The following is a 27,615-nucleotide window of genomic DNA, read 5'->3' on the forward strand; positions in this document are numbered from 1 at the left end:
GGAAAGGCATACTGCACACTTGTTAATGCCTCATCTGCGAGGGTAACTGACACGCCCCGACCCTGATATTCCCCGAATACCAGGATAGACATGTGCTGGCCGACACCCGAGGGTGACGAAAGCCATTAATTGATACAAAAACTAAGAATAAGAAATAAATAAGAGTTAGAAATTTAAAATACAATGAATTAAAAATTTAGGAACGTGCTTAAAGCATACAACTAAACCTAATCACTTAAGATAAAATTGAATGAATAAAGAAGTGGGTCCTACATAGAAAGGATTCAAAAATGCTGCTGCGGAAGTGTCTTGACGCCGGGATTAGGTGCCTTGATCTGACACACCCCGACCTTGATATTCCCCGAATACCAGAATCGACGCGTGTTGGCCGACACCCGAGGGTGACGAAAGCCATTAATTGATACAAAAGCTAAGAATAAGAAATAAATAAGGGTTAGAAATTTAAAAACAATGAGTTAATAATTTAGGAATGTGTTCAGAACATACAACTAAACCTAATCACTAAAAAGAATTGAGATAAAATTGAATGAATAAAGAAGTGGGTCCTACATCGAGAGGACTCAAATATGCTGCTGCGGAAGTGTCTTGCCGTCGGGATTAGGTGCCTTGATTCTAAGTCCTGAATGGGGGCGCAAAACAAAGGTGAGTGGACCAAGTTCATATATATAATAATAATAAAACAGTTATCAAGATACTAACCCCTACAGTTTAATAATGAAAACTACTAGCATAATAAGTGATGGATTTAATAAAATCCAAGCATGCCAAATATCTCAAAAGCCATATCGCGGAAACGCATCGCGGAAATCAAAACAGTAAACGTATCATAAATCGTCTCGTAAACGCGGTGTGCTGCTAGAAAGATCACTGAATAAATAAACTCCCGGCCCAATGCCTGCTCCGTGGTCTCTGCACCCGTAGCCAGAGATTACCAACTCCCGGCCCAATACCTGCTCCATGTCCTTCAGCCCGTAACTAGGGATTATTTCTCCCGGCCTAAACGCCAACACCAGTTCCTCGCCCAAGGCGGCATAGTGTCTACTAGGTACGTACAAATATTTACGCCTCTCATAAATAACCACTTCATAGTATAAAGTCATCAATCGTCTATACTATAAAAAGGGGTTTCTAAAACATATCTTAGCATCTTATCATCATCCATCAGATAGTCTACCAGATCATGATTTTTATAGAAAATACGATATATTAAAATATAGCTCAAACTAGGCTAACAATGAATTCCTCACCAAAAACACGAGACGAAAATCAATATATTAAATCAACAGGCTTCACATAAATCAAATCATAAACTCGTAGGTATGCTAATCATTTATGCAATTAAATTATCAAATCATGTAATTTTAGAAGGGGTCCACTCACAGTACTTAGTTGCCAAAAGCTGCGCCACTAGCGAAGACGGAAACGTCACAATAATTGCCCCTAAGCACATAAAAAGTACATTTAGTCAAACTCTACTTAAACGATTAAATTTGGAAAAACGGAATTTGGAAACGGATTCAGAACGTCGAATTACCCTAAGAAGGGTCCCGGGCGAAAACCCGAAAAGTCAACCCTAAAGTCAACGTTGACCGGGGGTCAACGGTCAAATTAGGTTTAACGGATTTTAAGCTTGAATCCGGATTAGGGTTTAGGTTAAATAAGATTAGGATTTATTGGGTTTTAGAAACCTAGGGTTTTTGGGTTAAAATGGTTTTAGGGTGAAAAGGCTTTAGGGTGAAGAAATGGGATTTGGGCTTAAGCCCACACACACACACACACACACACACACACACACACAAGATTAGGATTTATTGGGTTTTAGAAACCTAGGATTTTTGGGTTAAAATGGTTTTAGGGTGAAAAGGCTTTAGGGTGAAGAAATGGGATTTGGGCTTAAGCCCAAACACACCCACACACACACACACACACACACACACACACACACACAGGCTGCACAAAGGCAGGCCCTCACAATACACACACACCCACACAAAGGCCCTAAGGCCTTATTAAAAGGGCTGGGCTTAGAGCCCTTTAACCAAAAACCGGCCCAAGGCCATTCTAAATAAGGCCCGAGGCCTTTGGGTTTTAAAAAAGCATAACTAAAAATAAAAATCAAACGGGCTGGGGTTTTGGGCTGAGGCAAAACGGGCTTAAGGCCCGAGGGGGTTCTAATGGCCTGAAAGGCCTGGTTTTGCCTAAGAAGAAGGCCGGAAATTCGGCCGGAAAACCACTTAACTTTAAACGGCCATAACTTTGTCAAAACTCAACGAAATCAAGCGAGACAAAGTGAAAGTTGTAGCCCTGGAAGAGACGAAGAGAATGATACCTCACACGATGTCTAACTCGTCGTGGTTTGGCCGGAAAATGCCTCGAAAGCCTCGGAGGTCGCCAGAAACTGGGTAAGATTCAAATGATTATAACTTCTTCGATACTCAATAAAATTGAGTGAAACAAAAAGGAAAGTTGTAGTACTCAACGAGACGAAGAGATTGATACCTTGCACGGCAGCCAACTCACCGTTGTTTGGCCGGCAATTGCCTCGAAAGAGGCGATCTGCGTCGGAGTTGTCCGGGTTTTGTTGTCCTCGCAGCAACTGAGAGAGAGAACGAACTGATGATGATGATGATGACGCCATTGACGTCGAAGAGGTGGTGTGGTGATGGGTATGCTCATGGGAGGACGAGAAGGAGAGAGACGAAAGAGATGGAGCTCGGGTGAGAGGAAGAGAGAGAGTTGGGAAAACATAAAAAAATAAAACAAGGTGGGCCCCACGGGCTCACCAATTAAGAACTAAAACTATTTTTAAAATATAAAAGGGGGGTTGGGGTGTTTCATGATCCTAAGTCCTGAATGGGGGCGCAAAACAAAGGTGAGTGGACCAAGTTCATATATATATATATAATAAAACAGTTATCAATGTACTAACTCCCACAGTTTATATATAATGAAAACTATTAGCATAAAAAGTGATGGATTTAATAAAAATCCTAGCATGCCAAAAATATCTCAAAAGTCATATCACGGAATATCATCGCGGAAATCAAAACAATAAGCGTATCATAAATCGTCTCGTAAGCGCGGTGTGCTGCTAGAAAGATCACTGAATAAATATAACTCCGGCCCAATGCCTGCCCCGTGTCCCTCAGCCCGTAACTAGGGATTATTTCTCCCGGCCTAAATGCCAACACCAGATCCTCGCCCTATGCGGCATCTCCACTAGATACGCATAAATAGTTACGCCTCTGAAAAAAAACCACTTCATAGTATAAAGTCATCCATCGTCTATACTATAAAGAGGGGTTTCGAAAACATGTTCTAGCATCCTATCGTCATCCATCAGATAGTCTACCAGTTCATAGTTTTTATAGAAAATACGATATATCAAAATATAGCTCAATATAGGCCAACAATTGATACCTCACCAAAAACACGACACGAAAATCAATATATTTAATAAACAGGCTTCACATAAATCAAATCATAAACTCGTAGGCATGCTAATCATTTATGCAATTAAACTATAAAATCATGTAATTTTAGAAGGGGTCAACTCATAAATATTCCTTAGCAGAAGAGTTGCGCGGATAAGGATGTAGAATTTTTCCACTAGCAACTTTACCTAAGCACAAAAATGTAATAAATAAATAAAAGGATTTTCTAAAAGATTGGGTTTGAACTAAATAAAAATAAAGGATTTGGGTTGGATGGGTTAGGGTCTAATGCGTTTTAGAATTCTAAGGTTTTTGGGTTAAAAGGGTTTAGGGTGAAGAAATGTGGTTTAGGCTTAAGCCCAAACACACACACACACATGCACGGCATGCACATGCATATACACACACGCACACACACATGCTAAACACACACACACACACACACACACGGGCTGCACAACACACACACCACACAACACAAGCACAGCCCAAAGGCCTCACACCTCAGGCGGGGCTTCAAACCCTCAATTAAATAATAAAGGCCCAAGACTCTAAGGCCTTTAAAACAATTAAAAGAAATGGACTGGGTTTTGTCTACGGGCCCAAAGCCCGTGGGTGTCCTAAACGACCTGAAAGGCCTGGGTGCTAACCGGAGAAGGACACCAGAGCTTCTACAGCTCCGGCCAACTACAAACATACACCCTAAGCTCCGATTTATGCATCAAATTAAAGAGAAAAGAGAGGGGAGTGAGATTATACCCTTGGTTTACCGTGGAACGGCCGATGGTGTTCGAAATTCAGGTTTGGGTGCCTGCGGGTTTGCTGGGTTTTCCTGGGCTCCGTCCAGCCTCACATGCCGAGATAGAAAGGGATGACGAGATGATGATGATGTCCTCGAGCAGCTGTGGGTGTGTGTGATCACAGTGCAATAGAAAGAGGGAGGGATGAGAAGGTTTTCAAGTGACAGAGGGATAGAAAGTACATAGATAGAGAGAGAAGTCCCGAGGCTTACCTATCGTCGAAGCAACGAGGAACTCGTCGGAGGTCATTTTCTCTGCTTTCACCAATCTCGCTGCGACGGAAGAGAGACCAGAACAATGCTTGATGATGATGATGTTTTCGAGTAGAGTAGTTGCAAGTGTGGGTGCTCTCGGGTGTGGGTCGAAAGGTGAGAGATCGGGGAGTGAGGAAGATAAGATTTCGAGAGAGAGGGAAAGGGGAGAACACAGGGAAGGGCAAAGAGGAGAGAGACCGAGGGACCAAAAAAAAAGGGTGGGCCCCTTGGCTCACCAATTTAGGTCCAAACAATTATTCTAAAATAAATGGGGTTTGGGTGTTTCAGTAACTAACATGTTCCAAGGCTACTCTCATCTAAATGCTTAACAAAGAAACATACTTATCTTGAACACACTAACAATGTTTGATATCATTGCATCCCATTAATATGTTTGTCAAAGAATGATGATGCTTTGTTATTCACTGAGATCACCGTTTTATTTACTATTCTTTCAGACACTTTATCAAATAGTTGGAGGGCATGTATGAAGCCAACTATAATCTTCAAAAAGGTAGCACTCAAGGTATTCATAGACATTCACCGAAGTTCAGAGTCCCTCAATGCATCTACCACTGTTGGGGATGGTCTTCGTGCTTGTTTTCGGGTACTTGACTATGTGTGGGGTTATTGCCGATGACACAATAACCCTCTCATCATGACACGCCAAAACATTGTTTTTAGCCACAACATGCCAAGCATTGCGAATTGTCGGCATAATGCATGTCATGACATGCCATGCATTTTGTCGACAATTCGCGAGGCATGTTATGGCATGCCACGATGCGAGGGTTAGCTTGTTAAGACAAGTCATTACATGCCATGCATTTTTCTAACACTTTGTCTACTATTTTGGAATAATTTAAAATAAAATCTAGGAAATATATGTTCTTAATGGTAATATCCTTCGTAAATATTCAGCTAAGATAAATACACGTGTTGTTACCGGTAAGAAGCTATGTAAATATTCTTCTCAAATAATGCGCATGTTCTTACCGGTAAGAAGATGTGTAAATATTCAACTCAGATATTGAACGTGCTCTTGCTGGTAAGAACATGTGCAAAAGTAATGTAACTGGAAGAAAATGACGAAAACAGACTAACCCGAGTGCCAAAGGACCATTGGAGCTGAAAACCAAGGACTGCGGATGTAAGAATGGCGGTTGAGTTATTGAAATCCCACTTCAAAAGTAGGACTCCTGGTGGATCCAACCATGGCATGAGAGCCAGCAAGAAGAGTATCGTGACGGGGGTTGCCTTCCACATCAGCCTACACTTCCACATCAGAAATTGTAACTTTCATAGGGTGTATTATTTGACTAATTCTCTTCGTTGATCATGTTAACAATTTAGTATAGATGTGCCAAGAGATTAACAAATATAAGTGAATATATGAAGTATTGATTCCAATGTGTGCATAAATTATCAAGATTGAAACCATAAAGTTCGCTAACATCAGTGTCACATTTCCACCTATTGGTTCGCACTTCATGCTTCAAATTTCCGTTGTTCGTAGATTTAATTGTGTGTGTGTGTGTTTTTTTTTTTTTTTTTTTAAACTGGGCAACCAAACGGAGAACTGGAAGTTACAATTAGGGAAACAACCCCTTGATTGTTCTTGATTTTTTTTTTTTTTCGAATTCGTAGAAGGTGACGTGGGAGGCTGTAATCAGAACCTCTTTGATGAAGGATCATTTCTCTGCAGCACCGTGAGATTGACCATTTTAGTGCTCTGTTTTATCTAGAGATAAAGGCAACGATTCCGTTTTTGTATGGAAAAGTAAGACCTATAGAGAGAAACTGGAGGAGTGCAGGGAACGGGAGAAGTTGGAGTGCAAGGGAGAAGTGAAATTGGAATGAGAGACTGCTACAACACCTGCTTCAAATACAGTTTCTTTCTTTAAGCACGTTCTAGTTTTTTACTCCACTTTCTCTCCTTGCCTGATTTTACCATCATGTCCTTACTTTTTTTTACTTTTATATAACCTCTAATAAAAGGAGCAATTTTGAAATATTAAATGTTTAGGAAAAAAAAAATATTAAATGTTTCACCTGTTTTTCCTTTTGACTTTATATATGTAGAAGATGCAGATAACAAAAGTTCTTTCCAAAAGCAATATTAATAATGCGATCCACTTTAGGATTTGTTATTAGCAATGTAAAGTCATCGTGCACTCAATTCATTCCTGATAAATTCGTTAAAAGAATGCATAATGATTTTTTTAGAGTATCAATAATAATTTTTCTGTAATATTACAAATCTCTTCTTGCCTTTGTTTTATTTATGTATTTGTACAATAATAGTGAGAATTGGCTATTTTAGCTAAACCACAAATTAAATCAGCTATATATTAGTATTGGGGGAGGAGGTTATATTATCTAGGCTCAATAATCTCGTGCTAGATTTTGTGGAGTATATATGTTTTCGAGACCTTTGCTTCCATAAACGTTTGTACTTATTCTTTTCCTTTGTTTTTGTTACAGATTTGCATTTAAACATATCACATCTATTTATTTATGAAGTGGGTTTTTTAACAAATGATAAGATAATTTATATAAAACTCATCTAAATTACAGAGATAAGAATGAAGTGTAAAATAGAGTAATATTATATTTTGCGGAAGTGATTTTCATCTATTGATACCAAGACATTTATACAAAGAAGAACTCTTGACAGAGAAGTAAACTAGCATACATTCTAGGTATCCAAAATATCATGAATGATATTGTTGACTTCTCTACATGAAGGTTCAAATTTAATTGTAAAAGAGGGAGTGCACTGTTAATTTAAATAAAGGAGCGATAAACGTATACTTTTGTATAATTATGCGGCATCAAATTCGATAATTTGACAATATAGGTATGCAGCTCGAGTATGTTCTTATTTAGTTTTGTGCAAAAACATGTATTAACCTTGACTCAAAATTGGCTAACGCAAGAAAATATAGGCAAAGCAAGAATATCCCATGAATGTTGAATATATAGGCAAACCAAATCCTAAACACGAATGGTCCCATAAATGTTGAAAATATAGGCAAAGCAAGAAAAAGTAAGAAACTTTTCAATTTTTTTTTCCATAGCACGTGGTAAAGAGTGTTGTAGAAAATAAGTGGTTGTGATTAAAAATATAAAATGTAAATAATAATTGTAGAAATTGAATCCAACTCCTGCCCGAAACTTTTACTTTATTTTCACATCCTACAGGATCCTCTAATTCTTTTGATGAGAATTCTGAAAGATTTATAAATCGTATCTGTTTATTGTGTTTGTACGATTAATTTTTATTAAATATTATTTATATTTAATTTTAAATAAAAATATTAAAAATAATTTTTAATTACATAATATACGATAAACATATAAAATCCACAAACCCTTAAAATTCTCACAAAAAAAATTCGACCAAGATTCGAATTCCGCTCACACGAAACACTTTTGGAATTATTGACAAAAAAAAAATAAACTGTATTGGAATTACAGTAAAAATAATGACACGAGGTTGGTGGAGACTGGTGACAAGACGACGCTGGTGGAGACTGGTGACAAGACGACGCCATGTGACAAGAGGATGGTGGGGGCCATGTGATCATATCATATGGAAAAATGGTTAGATCCAAATATATTGCATGATTTTTTCCACTGTATTTTCCAAACTCCACCAATTACTACTTTATGTTTGCCGTGTGTGGTCCACTGCATTATTGATCAAAAAATTATCTAGTCGTTTCACCGGTCATGAAGTATTCTTAACAGCCTTTGCCAAGAACAATTTTCAGTTTCCCAACTTCAGATACTTGATCAAAATTAGTCCTTTGGCCGCGAAGAGAGAAAATGGCTATGGTTGGAGAGGCTTTGCTCTCCGGTTCGATCCAGGTGCTGTACGACAAGATTGCCTCTGGAGAGTTCATGGACTTCTTCCGGGCAAGAAGACTCAACGATTCACTCGTCGAGAGACTGAAGGTGACGTTGATGTCCATCCAAGCTGTCCTCAACGATGCAGAGGAGAAGCAGATCGTCAACCCTGCTGTGGAGAACTGACTTGACGAGCTCAAACATGCTGTGTTCGATGCCGAGGACTTGGTGGATGAGATCGATACTGAAGCTTCGCGTCGCAAGGCGAAAGATCAGACTAAGAAAACCCAGGTGTTGAACTTCCTTTCTACCTCTTGTAAACCTTTTAATTATAAAGGCATGAATGGTAGGATAGAAGATTTATTCAACAAGTTGGAACACCTTGCAAAACAAAAAGATAACCTCGGTCTTAGAGGAGGTGTTGGGGGCAATGTTTCACAAAGAACTCCAACAACCTCTGTTGTTGAGGACGGATTTTGTACCTATGGAAGGGATGGAGATAAAGAAAAGTTAAAAGCTCTACTACTGCTATTTGACAATGAAAGTATCAGTAATTTTTCTGCTGTCCCTATAGTCGGTATGGGCGGAGTTGGTAAGACAACTCTTGCTCAACTCCTTTACAACGATGAACAAGTTAAAGAGCATTTTGATACTAATGCTTGGGTTTGTGTTTCCGAACAGTATGAGGGTTTGAGGGTTATTAAAACCCTTATTGAGGAAATCACCAAAAAACCTTGTGACAATTTGGAGATGAATTCCCTTGAAGTTCAACTAAGGGAACAACTGAGGGGAAAGAGATTTTTACTTGTCTTGGATGACCTTTGGAATGAAAACTATGATGACTGGGAGCGTCTACGAATTCTTTTCACGTATGGGGCAAAGGGAAGTAAGGTCATTGTAACAACAAGGAGTAGACGTGTTGCATCCATCGTGCACAATACTATTTCTATTCATGACTTAGAAAAATTGTCGGATGAAGATTGTTGGTTGTTACTAGCAAAACATGCATTTAGAAATGAGAACCCCGATGCACATCCAGACTCGGTTGAAATTGGTAAGCAAATTGCACGTAAGTGCAACGGTTTGCCTCTAGCTGCAAAAACGCTAGGGGGTCTCTTAAGTTGCAACCTAGACTACAAGGAATGGAATCACATATTGAATAGCAATCTTTGGGATCTACATGCTAATAGTGTTCTTCCTTCTCTAAGATTGAGCTACCACTATCTTCCAACTTACTTGAAACGATGTTTTGCTTATTGCTCAATTTTTCCAAAAGACTATGAATTTGAAAAGGAAAATGTAATACTACTATGGATGGCAGAAGGTTTAATTCCACATGCAAAGAACGAGAAAGCAATCGAGGAGGTTGGTGAAAGATACTTTGATGAACTGTTATCACGATCACTATTTCAAAGACCAAGACTGGATCGACCAAGTTTCACAATGCATGATCTTATCAATGACTTGGCTATGTTTGTGTCTAGAAAGTTTTGTTTTAGGTTGGATCAGAAAAATTCGCATGAAGTTCCTGAAAGAGTTTGCCACTTGTCGTATATGAGTGAAGAATTTGATATATCTTCAAAATTTGAGCCGTTAAAAGGAGTTAAGTGTTTGCGTATCTTCTTTCCAGTGTCTTTAGCACCATTTGGTAGCGAGTATCCTGGATATGTAAGCAATAAGGTTTTAGATGATTTACTACCAGCACAAAAATATTTACGGGCATTTTCATTGTCAAGATACAAAAACATCACTCACTTACCTGATTCCATTGGTAACCACATACATTTGCGCTACATTGATCTCTCTTATACGACAATTAAAAGGTTACCAGATACAATGTGTACCCTCTACAATTTACAAACTCTGTTGTTGAAAGGTTGTTCTTCTCTTGTTGAATTGCCTGCAGACATGAGGAAATTGATTCATTTGCGTCATCTTGATATTGGTGGGACTTGCATAAAAAAGATGCCTGTGCATATGGGTAGATTAAAAAGTTTGAGAACACTGACAGCTTTTGTGTTGGGGAAATCTACTGGGTCAAGCATTGCAGAACTGAGGGAGTTGTCGCACCTTGGAGGAAAAATTTCTATCTTGAATCTGCAAAATGTAGTCGGTGCTATTGATGCCTCGCTGAAGGATAAGAAAGATCTCAGTGAGGTAGTGTTGTCATGGGGTCCTGAAGTTTCCGATGAATCCGTAAAAGAGAGACATGTACTCGAAAGACTACAACCCTCGGTAAATTTGGTGAAGCTAACCATCAGGTGTTATGGCGGAATCAGTTTCCCGAATTGGGTGGGAGACTCGTCCTTCTCCAACTTACAAGTGCTATCTCTCAGTGATTGTAGTAATTGTAGTTCATTGCCACCAGTTGGTCAGCTACCTGCTCTGAAAGAGCTCTGCGTAGAAAGGATGAAAGTTGTTACGAGTGTTGGTGTTGAGTTGTATGGAGGAAATCAACCATTTCAATGTTTAGAGAAGCTAGAGTTTAGCGAGATGCCAGAGTGGGAGGAATGGCAGCCTAGTCCAAGTGGAGGTGAAAGTCCAGACTTTCCTCGTCTTAAGGAGCTGAGGTTAAGTTGGTGTCCGAAGCTGAGAGGAAACTTGCCCACTCATCTTCCTTCCTTGAAAACACTTGATGTGTCCAAGTGTGAGGTTCTATATGAAAACAGGGACAGCAATACCCTGAACGCGGAATCCTTACGAGGATCTCTTGAAAAACTGGCAATAAATGAATGCCCGGGTCTCTCATTGTTACTAGAGTCGACGGAGATGCTGCCGTCGCTTCTGAAGCTTGGTATTGATAGTGTTGGTGAGAAAGAGTGGTTGCCGCAAATGGTGCACAACAGCAATCGTCTTCAACATTTGAGTCTTTCTAAATGTTCCTCACTCTTGTCGTTCCCTGCAAATGGTCTGCCCACCACGCTGACGTCACTCCGCATATTCGGTTGCAAGAAATTAGAATTCCTATCACGAGAGATGATGGCCAAATTGACTTCCCTTCAGTCTTTGGATCTAATAATGAGCTGTGATTCTCTGAGGTCGTTCCCTTTGGGCATTTTCCCCAACCTTTCATCTCTTTTTCTATTTAATTGTGAGAATCTGGAATCCCTTTCCGTTGAAGGAGGAGCAGATGAAAATCTCAGCCATCTCAACTCCCTGTATATTTTCCAATGTCCAAATCTTGTCTCTTTTCCCGACGGGGGATTGCCCACTCCCAACCTCACTTCCTTTGAAGTCAGATACTGCAAGAATTTGAAGTTGTTGCCGGATCGCATGCACACCCTCACCGCCCTTCAAGAATTGTCGATATATCGTCTTCCAAATGTGGTGTCATTTGCACAAGGGGGTTTGCCTCCCAACCTGCAATCATTATCTATCGATAACTGTGAGAGACTGAGGCCTTCAGTGGAGTGGAGATTGCAAGGACTTGCCTCTCTTCAACGATTTTTGATCATCGAAGGAAGCAAGGATCTGGTGGAGGCGTTGCTTAATGAACAGCTGCTCCCTGCCACTCTCCACACTCTCTGGATCTCTGGTGTATCGAATCTGAAATCTTTGGACGGAAAGGGACTTGAGCACCTCACTTCTCTTCAACACCTACACATTGAAAGGTGCGAGAGTCTCAAAATCCTGCCAAAAGAGGGTTTGCCGGCATCTCTTTCTTCTCTGACGATCACGGATTGCCCTTCTCTGAAGAAGAGGTATCGGAACAAGAAGGGAAAAGATTGGAGAAACATAGCTCGCATTCCTTGCATACACATAGATAGAGAAGTTAACATCTTGTGAGCTTTTATTTCACTCTCTCCAACTCTCAACTCTAAAGACAAAAGCCAGGTACTTTTTGTATTCATTATTAAATTGATTGTCCTCAGCAATATTCCAGCTTAAATTAGAGTTTCAGAGTCTAATTCTGATGAAATTACAGGAGAGTGGTGGGGGGGGGGGTGAATTGTTTGTAGTCTGATACTGTGGAACTACTTGGGGTCGACAAAAGGTAAAACCCTGGATGATGCTTGTCTCATACTTGTCTCGTTTGCGACATAACAGATATATCGGTTTCATTGATGCAGCGAGCAAGCAAACCTGTAAAGATAGGATTATCAAATGGTTCTCTGATTTTCTAGACTGTCAATTTTGAAATATTTTGGGTGGAAATGGACTTTCAACGCCCCCACACTCGCAATTCCTTCCAGGACAGGGACCTCTAGACCTCAGCTCTCTTGAATAGCTATATAAAGATTGAATGTATGTGGGACTTCCTCGGTCCAGAAAGAAAACTATTGAACTGTAAAGATAGGATTATCAGAGGGAAAACGATGTTAGCTTACTTCAACCACTCAGGTACTTGTGTATGTAATGTATATACTTCTGTGGTTTCCATACGGAAGAATGCTTACTCATATTTCAATGCCTCTGTCATCTTGTGGTAGGTGCATATACATATGTTTCTCTACAAACACAATGGTTGGAGAGAGCTTGGCTTATTGGCACTGCTTGCTAGATGTCCTTGCGACTAGACTTGGTGGCTAGGCGCTGCTGCGCCTACAGATTTCAGTGTAAGGAGTTGAACACTTAGTGTAATTTGTTCTTCCTTTATGTATCAATGTAATTCAACCATGCAATCAGTCAGGACAACACGGTGGGACTAACGTATTTGTCGGCTTTATTGATGCAGATGGCAACTCTGGAATTGTAAAGATAGGATCATCTACAGCCAATGATTTAAACATGCATCGATTGGTTGTCCTTGAATGGTGCTAGCTGCAGTTATCTGGCATGTATATAATTCTCCTTTAATCGGTGCAGATATGCTGTTTATAGTTTGAGTATAAGAGACATGCCCTTTCATCTTCTCTTGATGTCACTCTCATCTTCGAATGGGTGCAGTATGCTTTTGTACAAACAAAGTGGATGAACAGCGCGCTTGTTCCTTGTAGGAGTGTCTTCATGCTTGCGTTTGTTGGTATTCCAGCAAATGATATTACTTGAATAAGTGGTTGGCTGGTGTGCTACGGATTTCACTGGAATAATAATTCTTATGTTGAGCACTGCGGATGAGTGGTAATTGAGTGTTCCACCACTCTCTTTTGTTTTTTAAGTTCCATTTGCTTGTTTTCTAAGATAAATGTATCAATAATAATTTCTTCATCTTTGAATTTAGGAGTATCTTGTTAAGCTGAGGTATGAAAAAGGAAAGCAGTTGAGTTGGCATCCGATTGAAATGGATTTGAGAGAAAACATGCTTTTCACATTTCGATTTATAACGAAACAGTAGAAAGCGTGTGAAGGTAAAGCTCTGCGTTCTTTTCCTACATTTTCATCAAAACTCTTCATCCATTTACTCTCCTTAAAGAAGAATGTATATAACATACTTTAAATGAAATTGTGCCTATTGTTGCGGCCAATGAACATCTTATCTCCTGGAAGTGATCCAAAGGAACTGAGAGGTTAAAGCATATTCTTCTCACCATTGTGGATTTCATCAGCAATCAAGAGAATATTCAAAGTTGCATCTGGACTCGGAGTTGCTATAGTTTGAAGATTCCCCTGGACATTATTTTGGATGTTTTAATTAATACAAGCTAGATAGTCATAACTTGTAATTTGTTGGTGTGTGGTACTCTTTTTTCTTCAACTGGGTTGAAATCTCCGACAAAATTTTGACGAGGCGAATCTTTGACACCCTAAAAAACTTAATCTTAGTAACAGTCATAACTTGTAATGATTACTTTTAAGTTTGCTCATGAACCATAGTGTGCTTTGTTTTGTAATGACTACTTTTAAGTTTATTTTACGTTGGGTGGTTAATACGAAATCTTCCTACAGGAGCCAATTAATTTTGGATCGAAGGAAACAAGGATCTGCTGGAGACGTTGCTCAATGAACATCTGTTCCCTGCCACTCTTCACACTCTCTGGATCTCTTATGGAATCTGAAATCTTTGGACGGAAAGGGACTTAAGCACCTCATTTCCTCAACAGCTAGAAATTGTAGGGTGCAAGAGTCTTGAATTCCTGCCAAAAGAGGGTTTTCTGGCCTCTCTATCATATATGAGCATTGAGAATTGTCCTTCTTTGAAGAAGAGGTGTGAGCAGAAGGGAAAAGATAGGAGAAATATAGCTCGAATTCCTTGCATAAAGATGGATGGAGAAGTCATCATCATATGAGCCTTCATTTCACTCTCTCTCTCCAACTCTCTACTCTCTACTCTCAACTCTCAAGACAAAAGCCAGGTACTTTTTTATTTATTATTAAACTGATTGTCCTGAGCAACAAATTCCTATTAAATTCAAGTTTCAGAGTCTAATTCCGATGAAATTACAGGAGAATGTGAGGGGAGTGACTTCTTTGTAGTCTGATATATATATGATTCTCCTGCATGTGACCCTTTCTCATACTTTTCTCGTTTGAGGCATAACTTTCTCATCTTTCACTGTAACTGTAATCTTCAGGTAGGTATGTTTCTATCTAATAACAGTTGAAGAGTGCCTCATGGCTGTGCTTGCATGAATGCCAGTACATACGTTGCGTTACTAGATTGTATTTATATTAAGGAGGATTTCACTGGTGGAACATTGCAGATCAGCTCTAAATTGTAATTTACTCTCTCTCGCTTTTTCTATCTTCAGTTTGCCTTATCTACATTGCATTTTATATCAGTCTTCCTTCTTTGACAGTTCAATTCAACCATATCCTAGGTCAGGACAATTTGATGGTACTAGCAGGTATATCGGTTTCATTGATGCAGCGAGCAAACAGAGTAAAGCTGTAAAGATAGGATTATCAAATGGTGCTCTGGTTTTCTGGACTGTCAAGTTTGAAGTCTTTGGACAGAAATGGACTTTGACCGGGGACCTGCAGACCTCATCTCTTGTCAACAACTATATAAAGATTGAATGTATGTGGGACTTCATCGGCCCAGAGAGAAAACTATTGAACTGTACAGATAGGATTATCAGAGGGCAAACGATGTTAGCTTACATCAACCACTCAGGTACTTATGTATACATATGACACCACTTGCCTTTGATTTTGTTAAATTACTTTTTAGCAGTATAATTTAACCGTGCTACCCCTTCTTCTTTCTCTTATTTTTAATTTCTCCCCTAACATTTACTTGTTTCTTTAAGTTTCAGGACAGTATCATCATATATAATAACAACCGGTTTTCGCTTACATATCAATTACTAGTTGTTGATTGGTGCGACGGCGATCTCTCGCATATAGGATTCCCCCTGCATGGGATGAAAGTAGCTCCTTGATGATGTTTTTTTTCCCTCATATGCACTGCTGTGGTTTCCATATGGCGGAATGCTTACTCATCTTTCAATGCCTCTATTATCTTGAGGTAGGTGTATACACATGTTTCTCTACAAACACAATGGTTGAAGAGATCATGGCCTTTTGGCACCGCTTTTTAGAATGCCAGTGTTACTCGACTCAGTGGCTGGCTGCTGCCGCGCCTACAGATTTCAGTGTAAGCAGTTGAACATTTGAGTGTAACTTATTCTTCCTTTCTGTAAAAGTGTTACTCGATCCACTTTAGGAATTTGTTATTGGCAAAAGAAAGTCATCATGCACTCAATCCATCATTAATAACTTCGTTACAAGAATGCACAATAATTGTTTTAGACTGCCAATAACAGTTCTTCTGCGTTATCAAATCTCTTCATGTCTTTGTTATATTTATTTATTTGTACAATGATAGTGAGGATTGGTGATTTTAGTTAAACCTCACAATAAATCAACTATAAATTAGTATTGAACTCATGATTTAAAGGAGAAAAACCTAAAACCTCCTAATTTCTAGTTGAAATGAATACGCCACCAAACTGCGTAACATTGATAAGGGTGGGTACTTGGGACCGAAAACCAAAACCACAATACAGACTAAACCGGGTTGCATTGAATAGTTTGGTTTTTGTGGTTTTGAAACTAAGCTGAAAGCTAAAATAATAGATTGGTTTCAGTTCCTAATATTGAACCAAAATTGAACCGAACCACATAATTCATTAGTGCTAACCATGTTCTAATTTAAAGATTTCATCGTGACATTTGATGTGTACTTAAACTAACCTAAATAATAGATTAATTTAAATCAAATTAAACTTGCAAGAGCACAAATCAATTATAGTAATATATGCAAATACGAGGTCGATCCCACAGGGATTGCTTTAACACCAATTTAACCGATTGATCACTCTAGACTTAATTAAACAAACAAATGATATATTTAATTGAATAATTGAGCAATTGATTAAGACTAAAATCAGCAAGAAAAAAAAAAGACAATTAATTAAAATAAACACATGACACAAGAAAACCTAAGGTTATGAATCCACCAATAACAATCCTAATTACTTTTCCTAGAGCCAACTACTATCCAATTAACATGCCAATGTTAAAGGTTGTTCTTTCTAAGGTATGAATTAATTTGTGTCAGACATCAACTCTTGTATCTCTATATGATAATTATATCCTAATTGGTTTGGCATACAATTAAACACATAAAAACCCATTAAGTGTAGAAGAATCATGCCAACCAAGTAGGACTAGCTTGATATTATTGGCCATCCTTACTAGTCTAGCTTGATATTATTGGTCATCCTTACTAGTTTATCTACTCTTCTTAATCTTAGTTCCAATAAACCTAATTGGTACTGTTCACTTTAACGAAAAACCACATTTTTACACTAAAAAGTCAATCCTGGTACTATTCATTTTACCCTTTATTTTGTCCTTATCGTTAAAACTCAAAGTTTTCAAGCCCTTTTTCATTAGTTTTTCTAACTATCTAGATGCAAAAGTCTTAAAGGTGATCAGTCATTAGAAACCTAAATCTAGAATAAAATACCCACAAAGATTAAGAATATAACATGACATAATCAGATAATAATTAACAAAGTACTTCGCAAATATTCATGTCATGGCTTCATGACACGCACCGATCCCGATGTCCGAGGGACATCGGGATGGCCACGTGCTGGCCGACACCTGAATGTGACGCAAACCATTTAATGAATGCATATGCTGAAAACATGTAAAACATGCATATAAATTTCACGCATCACTACGCAATGTAATATTCAACAGAAGTCTTACAAAATACAATAACAATATTCAACTGCCATAAGATTATGTTTATGGCACTTGGAACTATCCATGCAATTGCAATCAAAGCACCAAATAAATTGAACTCTAAATCTGTTATACTAGCTACTGCCACACCTGCTGAGACTACAGCTAGAGCTAATACCTGCTCAACACAACCATTGAAATAGGAAATCGAAAACGACCTATTGGCGAATCTTGTTAAATGGGTACTAAACCGTGGTTAATATACGGCCTATTGTCTATTTAGCGTTACTCTATAAGTTCAATTTTTTACAGGCATCCATGAAATGCTGAAGGGATATCAGGATTGAGTACAAATATTTCAATGCTTCCTCTTGATAAATTAATACAATCAAGTAATTTTACAGTGTGTAAATTCAAAACTGAAAACCAAAAACACAAATAATGTACATCGATGGCCTTAATAATCATTTTCCCTCCTGATGGCATCAAGATCGGCTTGTAGTTTGTCTACATTTAAGCTTCGCGAGGCCATGGCCACTAGCTTCTTTTCATGTTCACCTACTTCTCGTCGGATTCTATCAGTTGCCATAATTTTCTCACGAATCTGTTCGAAGCTCTCGTGGATGCTAGTGAGAAGCCTATAAGCCTGCTTCCCAACTGCATCCTTCTTTGCTTCCCTGCAAATAAGTACCATGATGGACTTGTCGTAACCCAAGTATTTTAAGTCACGGACAGTTTATGGTAAATGAATTTCGTACCTGAACACCATTTCATCTACAACAGCATATGTCCGATGAAGACGTTCTTGAATAGAATTACTCTCTAACTGAAGCTCCCTGGTGTCTTTTAAGATCTGCTGTATGTCAGCTTCTTGCTTCCGACTGTTCTTTGTGATCTCCTTGACCCCTTCAATGTAGGACTTTCTAGATGCCACCTTGGGCTGCTTCTCTAGATCCGTTGACAGTTTAGAAAGTTCCTCCTCCTACAGAATCATAAATGCGTCACCAATAAGCACGCAAGCGAAGTTGTGAAATTGAATATTAGTAAGATAATGAAACAGACAATGGGCAATCTTTGATCACAATTTATACAAGAAAGTTTTCTATATCCCCTCCATCGTGTACCTTTAATAAAAAAATATGTTACTTTCTAAAAACTAAAGATTCCCAAACTTTACCACGAACCACAGAAGTTTTGAAGACAGCACGAGCATAGACAATATGACCTAGAAGTTGCATTTATTTAATTTCGAGAAACGTACCTTTTTCGAATTTCAAATAAGATGGATTCTTTTTCCAGTTCATAATCTTTCAGCTTATGGAGCTTTTCCTGAGCATTTGGGTTGTTTGCATATACAGACACCTGAAGACTTTCCTTTTTTGCTTCCAAAGGCTTTCTGACTGCTTCCCTGTGAAAAATCATTGGTAACAGATGAAACAATACATACATATATGCTGGCAAAGGTAGTACCATTTGCAATATTTATATCTAGCGTGTTAAGACATGAATCGTTACAGTTTAGTTTTTATAATGGTATATATTAGTCTGATATACAACTAACTTAGTCGTCATGAACAATTAAATAAAGACTAAACTTTAATTGTCAATTCCCCAAGGTGATGGCGTGATGTCAATTCCCCAAGGTGATGCCTTCGAACATCTACTTGCTCATTAAGTTTCTCAAGGTGAAATTCAACAGAATGATGGACGTCAAATGCCATATCTGCTGCTTCTTTTACCAATTCCAACTCTTCTTCAAGTTCTGAAGTTTTTGCTTTAACCTCCTCCATGAGCAGTTGCTCCTGATTTTGCACTTTTTCAGTCGAATGATTCTCGCTAAATACATTAGTTTGTCTGTCCTTGTTGAATCCTCCTGTGCTAGAGGTGCACACATCAACGCTTATTTCAGGCACTTCACTCTTCAATGTGAGTTTGTCCAATTTGACTCAAACTTTGTCACAACTAAGATCTGGTTCCTCATCACCAGTTGTTTGGTCCTCCAAATTGCTTCCAGAGCTACCTTCTTTCTCTTTCCTTTCATCATTGACACCCTCTGGACCAGCTTTTCCGCCAACTTCAGAAGAATCTGAAAGCATCTCCACCAAGAACCTTATCAACTTGTACGAGCCCTCTTCAGAAACATATATCTCTTCCTCAAATGTTACAGCAATCCTCTCGAGTTCACGTAATCCCTCCGGACCATCAAAGGGAATGTGCCTCACCATCGTTTCAATTCTTTGTATGCAATAGATTCAATACGTCACAAACTAAAAGTATTGGAATTTACGCACAAATGGAACTCGTTACAAATTTCTAATAAAAAACAGAATTGGGTACTCGATAACGATAAGCAGTATACATAACATGCTTTAGTACCACTTTTTTTTCTTTCTATTTCCAGACTTCCTGTACGAGGGTTAAACATTTCAGCTAAAAAAAGTAACAAGGATATTCTGCCATTAAATTTATCTCCCCTTAACAAAGTCCATAATTTCTAGACGATTTATTGTTAACATACTGCGTCCCAGGTTCTAACCTTGGTAGATATATTATTAGAGTTTGATTTTCTGGGTAGTTTCAATGAAACAGTAAGCACACACAGAAAACAGAGTTTCTAAGATTTCAATATATTCAACTTGTTCTCTAAGCAAGAAGTTCAAAAGAACATGTTATATCGTTGGAGGAGTGTGTAAAACTTCACTCTCTCACAACATTACACAGATATCACAACCATTCATTTCTAAGCCATCATGTAAGATGCTTACATATGTCATGAGCTATGACTCATTACCATCTAATTCTAAATACCAATTGGAATATGATCCAAGGGTTCACATTAAATCCTACACACTGTTTATAATGAAACCATCACAGCAAACACATTTATACTCCAATACTCCCTTCTAAATGTTTTGCTGATTTCACACCAAGAGCAGTTCTCAAGTATTCGAATCGATCCTTAGGAAGAGCCTTGGTAAAAATATCTGCCAATTGCTCCTCTGTGCTGCAATAGTGTAGTTCAATTGTCCCATCTTGAATGGCATCTCTTATAAAATGATACCTCCAATTAATATGCCTGGTTTTATGATGAAACACTGGATTCTTAGACATGGCTATGGCAGAAGTGTTGTCACACAACAAGGGTGTAGCCTCCACCTGTTCTTCTCCAAAATCAGATAAAACAAACCTCAACCACATTACTTGTGTTGTAGCTTCTGCAACACTTACATACTCGGCTTCTGCAGTAGATAAAGCCACACTGCATTGTTTAACAGAAGCCCAAGAAAACACTCCTGAACCTAAACTAAATGCATAGCCCGAGGTGCTCTTCATGTCATCCAAGCTTCCTGCCCAATCACTATCATAGTAGCCTATCAACACAGCAACTTTTCCTTTCACATATTCGATTCCAAAATCCAATGTGCCTTGCACATATCTCAAGACTCTTTTAGTTGTCCCCATGTGTTTTCTAGTAGGTTTATGCATGAACCTTGCCAGCAAACATGATGCATACATTAGATCGGGTCTAGTAGCTGTCAGGTATAACAGGCTACCAACCACAGTCATGTACAAACTTTCATCAGCATCCTCACTCCCATCTTCCTTAGATAACTTGTCATCAACTGCAAGTGGTGTTTTTACAGCTTTACATTATTTCAATCCAAATTTCTCAAGAAGTGACTTGGCATATTTCTTCTGATGAATAAATATACTCTTGTCAGTTTGAATTATGCCCAGACCAAGAAAATGATGTAACAATCCCAGATCTGACATCTCATATTGCTTCATCATATCCTTCTTAAATTCTTGAATCATTTCATCAGAATTCCCTGTGTAGATAATGTCATCTACATACAGAGATACAATAAGCACACCTGCATCACTGAACTTTGTATACAAAGTAGCTTCACTTTGGCTTTTCTTAAAACCAGATCGATTGAAATAATTGTCTATCTCGTCATACCAAGCTCTGAGAGCTTGTTTCAGACCGTATAAAGCCTTTTTCAACTTGTAGACCTTATCTTCTTGTCCTTGAACTTCAAATCCCTGTGGTTGATCCACATATATTTCCTCATGCAGTGTACCATTTAGGAATGCAGACTTAACATCTAATTGAAACAACTTCCATTCCTTTTGAGCTGCCAATGCAATTAGAGTTCTAATGGTATCAAGCCTTGCCACAGGTGCAAAGGTCTCGTTGAAGTCCACTCCAGGCTTTTGAGAATAACCCTTAGCCACTAGCCGTGCCTTGTTCTTCTGCACTGAACCATCCAGATTAAGTTTTGTTTTGTAGACCCATTTTACACCAATTATAGGTTTATCAAATGGCCTTTTTACCAACTCCCATGTGTCATTCTTTTCGATCATCTCAATCTCTGTGGACATAGCTTTTCTCCAAGCCTCATCTCCTGATGCTTCTTCAAAACATTCAGGTTCTATCAGACAGAAATTGCACCTTTCATAGATTTCATTCAAGCTTCTGAACCTTAATGGAGTATGATCATACACTTGTGAACTGGTGTGATCCATTTGCTCTTCTTGTCTTGAAGAAGAAGCAATAACTTGCTCATGTTGCTCCTGTAGTAATTTTGTGCATTCAAATACTGCATCATCTTCAACAGCTTCAACCTCATTCTCTTTGCTTCCATCAACATCACTTGGAATTGAGATGGACATAGTCTTCTTATTACTAGATTTCCAATCCCAACAAGAGTTCTCATCAAAGATTACATCTCTAGAAATAACCATCTTGTTAGTTTTAGGATTGAACAACTTGTAACCCTTTTCACATGTTCCATAGCCAAGGAATATGCACATTACACTTGTTGCATCCAGTTTCTGCCTCATCTGTGATGGAACTTGTGCATAACATAGGGATCCAAACACTCTTAAGTGTTTTACTCCAGGCTTTCTTCCATTGTAAGCTTCAAATGGAGTCTTCTTATGCAAAGCCTTGGTAGGACATCTATTGAGAATGTAGACTGCAGTGTTAACTGCTTCTGCCCAAAACTCAAATGGAATCTCTTTCTCCAACATCATGCATTTAGCCATTTCTACAATGGTCCTATTTCTTCTCTCAGCAACACCATTCTGTTGAGGAGAATAGGCCACTGTGAGTTGTCTTTCTAGACCAAGATCTTCACAATATTGAGAGAATTCCAGAGAAGTGTACTCCCCTCCCCTGTCACTTCTTAATTTCTTCACTTTGAATCCACTTTGTAGTTCAACAGTTGCCTTGAACCTTTTAAATATGCCAAATGCTTCAGACTTGTTTCTCAGAAAATAGACCCATCCCATTCTGGTACAATCATCTGTGAAAGTGATGAAATACTTGTTTCCAGCTTTGGTAAGTGTTTGCATTGGTCCACATATATCAGTATGTATTAACTCCAATGGTAGTGCAGCTCTCCAGTTTGTTTCTTTAGGAAAAGCATCTCTAGAATGCTTTCCAATGGCACATCCCTCACATACTGTGGAGTTCATTCTGAGCTCAGGTAAACCAGTCACCATGTCATGCTCTTGAAGTTGCATGAGAGCATTCATATTTAGATGCTCGAGTCTTCTATGCCATATCTCAGCAGCTTGTTTAACACATGCCCTCATAGCAATTTGTATTCCTGGTTGCAACTTCAAAGGAAAGCTTCGATTTCCCTTCATAGGAATTTTAACAACCAGATTAGAGCATGTAAAATATTCATAAATTCTGACTTCAATTCCCCCAAACACAAGATAATATCCATGCTCCATCATCTGTCCCACACTCAATAGATTCTCCTTTAAAGCAGGTACTAACATGATCTTCTTGATGTACCGTTTGCCTTGCTTAGTTTCAACCATTAACTCTCTTTTTCCAACTACATTAACCAACTCCCCTGTGCCCATCTCAACTTTGGCAGTAACACTTCTATCAATGTTCTCCAGTAAATCTTCTCTTCCTGTTATGTGATTACTGCAGCCACTATCAACATACCAAACATCTTCTCCCTTCTTCACTGCAGCAGCCATACACACATAGAACATGGTTGGATTGTTCTCCACTTGTTTGGCATAATTGGCCTGTTGAGTAACCTTCTTTGACCTGTAATCCTTGACAAAATGCCCTGGCTTATCACAGTTATGACACCTTGGTTTCCCTTTGAACCAACACTCTCCAAAGTGAAGTTTATCACAGTACTTACTAGCATTCTTGATATTATCAGAAAGCCCAGTAAATTTTCCTTGATGGTGCACAGATTTGTTATCCCATTTCTTACTATTTGTCTGCCAGTTCTTTGTGGGTTTAAAACTTTGATTGCCATTGTAATTGTTCTTCCTGGGAACTATACTTAAACTAGCAAAGATTTTTTTCGTATTATTTTCAGAGTGTCTCAATTCTTTGCTCAAACCCTTTTAGTGTAGCAACTACATCCTGCACATCAACTGTCTCCAAATCCCGTGTATTCTCAATCACAGCTACAATACTATCATAGGATCTAGGAAGACTAATCAATAATTTCTGCACTATTCTTTGATTTCCAATACTCTCACCATAACTTTTCATTTGCGTAATGAGATCAAACAAACGCACAAGATACACATAAAATAATTCATGTTCACCCATTCGAGTATATTCAAAATCACGCCTTAAGCTTTGAAGTTTCACAGATCTCACCTGTTTATCTCCAATAAACTCCTGCTTCAGTATATCCCAAGCCTCTTTTGCTGTTTCCAGAATGGCGATTCGTGGGAAAATTTCATCGGACACAACGCCTTGAATAATCCCGAGAGCCTTAGCATCTTTGATCATGTTCTCCTTCAGCTGCTTTAGCTCAGCTGCAGTGAGTTCTTCGTCTTCTTTCTTCATCGGAGGATTATACCCCGTTTCAACCATATCCCACAGATCGTGAGATCTGAAAATGGCCTTCATCTTTATCTGCCAGAAATCAAAGTTTTCCCCATTGAAAATCGGTGCTCGAAGATCAGCACCACTCGATCCAGCCATATTAGACTTATTATCGAGTTACCCAGAGATTTTCCGATCGTTCTTCAATCGCAGTAAACTCGATTCTCTGTCGAGTTCCTTAGCTGCAACCCTTGTCACAGATTCACGCCCAGATTGAGATCCAACCTGGCTCTGAGGCCATATTAGAGTTTGATTTTCTGGGTAGTTTCAATGAAACAGTAAGCACACACAGAAAACAGAGTTTCTAAGATTTCAATATATTCAACTTGTTCTCTAAGCAAAAAGTTCAAAAGAACATGTTATATCGTTGGAGGAGTGTGTAAAACTTCACTCTCTCACAACATTACACAGATATCACAACCATTCATTTCTAAGCCATCATGTAAGATGCTTACACATGTCATGAGCTATGACTCATTACCATCTAATTCTAAATACCAATTGGAATATGATCCAATGGTTCACATTAAATCCTACACACTGTTTATAATGAAACCATCACAGCAAACACATTTATACTCCAATATATATAGCTTGGATTCGTAATATCACTTGTAATAAAAACATACATCTTGGCGACAATTCTGTGTCTTGACTCTGACTGTAATTGGCTCCTCCAATCAACACCTGCCTCCATTGGAGGTTCTCTACCTTGAGGAGGTCTGGTCTGAATATTGGTATCCATCAAAACTGACCAACCAGACACATTCATCAGACTTGTATAAATAAAAAAAATTGAATCGGTGAAACCAAATCTAAGAAAAGAAGTGAACTATAAATTAACCATAGATTTGAATTAACTGATTATTTAGAAAAGAATGTAATGCACATAAACTTGAAACAAAAGTTGGCATTCATACCTGGATCAAGAGATGCGTGGGAGACTGCGGTCTGAGATTTGGTCTCCATGGTGAGCATCTTGAGAGAAATTTTCCGTAAATAATCCGACTGGAAAAAGAGTGTTTGGACCAAAACTTGACTTTGGGCTCAAGAAAGAAGCTGGCCCAAAAGGAGGCCTGAAGGAAGAGTCGGTCGAAGCCCAGCCGAAGCCCAGAAAAGCAGACAAGGCCTTTCCTGACTTGGTGCAACTCATGAAGACCACTTGCTCACCTACCTAAAGGCCAAGTGGTATAGACTGACCAGCTACACAGCCCATAAAGTACTTTATGGTGGCAGTACATCTAAAAAAGCTGATGAGTCATCACTTTCCAAACCGCATGCGGGCAAAGAAGCTACTACGGGAAGCCTAGCCGAGTTGTCTATATAAGGAGAAGGAAAAACCAGGAATAAGGACACTCAATCAAACAAACAAATGCAAGCACAAACTCTGCTCAAAGTCAGATTTGCCTTCAAAACGAAGCTGTAGTCAGCCCAAGCCTTCATCCCTTTCGGGATAAACCTTCTCTTAAACCTCTGTTATAGCTCTGCTACCCTGTTCAACCTTGCTGTTGTATCGATTCATCCCTTGTAAAACTCTCTCTCTCTCTAAAGCTTTCAGACCCTTAAACCACAAAGATAGGAACCTACAGGACGAGCAGCCTTACCCGATAAGGTTAAACGTTGCCCGACCTTCTTTGTTTTGTGTCTTTTCATTCATTAGCCTAGAAATATGTTGTATACTTCCAGTTATATTCAAGTTATTTCTAGCAAAATGACTATTAAAAGGCTTTCTCAGTACTTGGATTCGATTTGAATCCATCTTCAGTGTTCAAACCAGATCCAAGTTCTAAGCCCTCGGGCATGTAAATCTGATCAGTTAAAAGTCCTTGGCCTCAAGGCATAAAAAAGAACCTTATGTGGACTTAACCCATCCACGACAGTTCTTGATAAACGAGAAGTCCGAAGTTACTTGGGGCGCAAGTAATCGACCTAACCTTTAGTTTTGTTTCTATTATATCATGATTATCATAGAACGCTAGAACATGGAATGAATTCTGATGGGAAGCCTCAAGGCCTACACCTAAGGCCCCACAAAGGCACCCATTTGGGTTCATTCCGTTCTGCGATCTAGAGAGTCTGAGTATAAGAACGAATTCTGATGGGAAGCCTCAAGGCCTACACCTAAGGCCCCACAAAGGCACCCATTTGGGTTCATTCTACCTCTCAGACTCAGGTAATCAGAAATATAATAGTTATAAAGCTCCTACAATCACGAGAATAAATATGATGTATGCAAGCACTGGTTTAGTTATTGATGGGAAGCCTCAAGGCCTACACCTAAGGCCCCACAAAGGCACCCTGTTATAACTAACACGGTTTCTCGGATATATACATATATACAACTAGAACTCGACATCCATTTTACATCTGCCATACTGAAGATGGCAGTGGCACGCCTGAGCACCTAAAAGTTAACCTTGATTGTGAGCCTCAAGCCCTACACCTAAGGCCCCACAAAGGCACCTCTCAAAGTTAACTCTGTCCTTCTCTTTCAGTCTTCCCGACGAGCCTTGCCCGAAGAGTCTTGCCCGACAAGGCTCGATAGTGAAGCAGAAGCCCGACAGCAACCCTCAACCGATGCCAAACCTCTCGGGGAGCTGTGTGCTCGTCGGACAGGAAACATCCCCCACGGGAAAATTCCACCACGAACATAGTTTTGGCACGCCCGGTGGGACCTCTTTTGATCAGAAGATATATGACAAAAATGACAGGAGATTTGCAAACCACATTGTTGCAAATGTTACACAGATTAGAGAAAGCCTCTACAGGCGAAACAAACTTGGTTCTGCCCGAGGGAAAGAGACTTAAGACTAGCCAGCCAGATGAAGTGGTGATGGACAAACCAACATTTCCCTTTTTAGAGGCCCCTATAAATATGATCAGGGGAAAGGAAAACTTACAAAAGAAACAGAGGAGGAAAGATTGGCTAAAAAATCTACAGGAGGGGTGATCACATCACCCGAATATCCAAAAACGGCCATAATCAAGGGGATGGTTATGTGTAGCAAGTGCCAATGTGAGTGTGAGCTCGAAATTCCCCCGGCTGGAGTTCTCATTGATCAAGAACTGATCAGGAGGAAGGAAGAAGATGAAAGAAGAAAAGCCCGCGAAAAGATCAAGCAGGCAACAATAAAAGATACTTCCCGAAGCGTTTTTCAACGATTGGGAGGTGATTCCCAACCCAAAGCTTTGTCAGAAGTATTTCGAAACCATGAAGTTTCTGGAGAGGCAGAAGATATGGAGGCCAAAATACGGAGGGGTGCAGATCCTCCTCAGTATGACCAGATGGGAAA

General features: G+C 39.1%; 1 protein-coding gene, 1 long non-coding RNA gene and 1 pseudogene across 10 annotated transcripts; 1 reads left to right on the forward strand and 2 right to left on the reverse strand.

Moving 5' to 3' along the window:
• Positions 1 to 461: 461 nt before the first annotated feature.
• Positions 462 to 2,401, reverse strand: LOC126616362 (uncharacterized). Its single transcript, XR_007621135.1, has 3 exons — positions 2,351 to 2,401; positions 1,402 to 1,461; positions 462 to 640 (listed from the first exon to the last, which is right to left on the reverse strand). It is a non-coding gene; the product is annotated as an uncharacterized LOC126616362 (long non-coding RNA).
• A 5,791-nt stretch (positions 2,402 to 8,192) lies between these two features.
• LOC126616342 (putative disease resistance protein At3g14460) lies at positions 8,193 to 16,025 on the forward strand. 9 transcript variants are annotated; one of them, XM_050284387.1, is made up of 11 exons: positions 8,193 to 12,195; positions 12,287 to 12,355; positions 12,432 to 12,702; positions 12,792 to 12,917; positions 13,037 to 13,139; positions 13,249 to 13,422; positions 13,523 to 13,649; positions 14,188 to 14,594; positions 14,814 to 14,956; positions 15,039 to 15,355; positions 15,492 to 16,025. In XM_050284387.1, the coding sequence occupies exon 1, from the start codon at positions 8,701 to 8,703 to the stop codon at positions 12,145 to 12,147; it is 3,447 nt and encodes a 1,148-aa protein (XP_050140344.1). In that variant the 5' UTR covers positions 8,193 to 8,700; the 3' UTR covers positions 12,148 to 12,195; positions 12,287 to 12,355; positions 12,432 to 12,702; positions 12,792 to 12,917; positions 13,037 to 13,139; positions 13,249 to 13,422; positions 13,523 to 13,649; positions 14,188 to 14,594; positions 14,814 to 14,956; positions 15,039 to 15,355; positions 15,492 to 16,025. The 9 variants fall into 9 exon arrangements, with proteins under 9 accessions (XP_050140344.1, XP_050140350.1, XP_050140345.1 ...); XM_050284393.1 differs by having other exon boundaries at positions 15,498 to 16,025; XM_050284388.1 differs by having other exon boundaries at positions 15,060 to 15,355.
• Positions 16,026 to 17,791: 1,766 nt separating this feature from the next.
• On the reverse strand, positions 17,792 to 25,328 carry LOC126616358 (uncharacterized; annotated as a pseudogene).
• Positions 25,329 to 27,615: the final 2,287 nt, after the last annotated feature.

This window comes from Malus sylvestris, chromosome 3 (assembly GCF_916048215.2).
Source record: "Malus sylvestris chromosome 3, drMalSylv7.2, whole genome shotgun sequence".
Classification (NCBI taxonomy): Eukaryota; Viridiplantae; Streptophyta; class Magnoliopsida; order Rosales; family Rosaceae; genus Malus; species Malus sylvestris.

Bases quoted from the DNA above. Each gene is read 5' to 3' on its own strand.
- LOC126616342 (XM_050284387.1), top strand. From the start codon at position 8,701: ATGAATGGTAGGATAGAAGATTTATTCAACAAGTTGGAACACCTTGCA.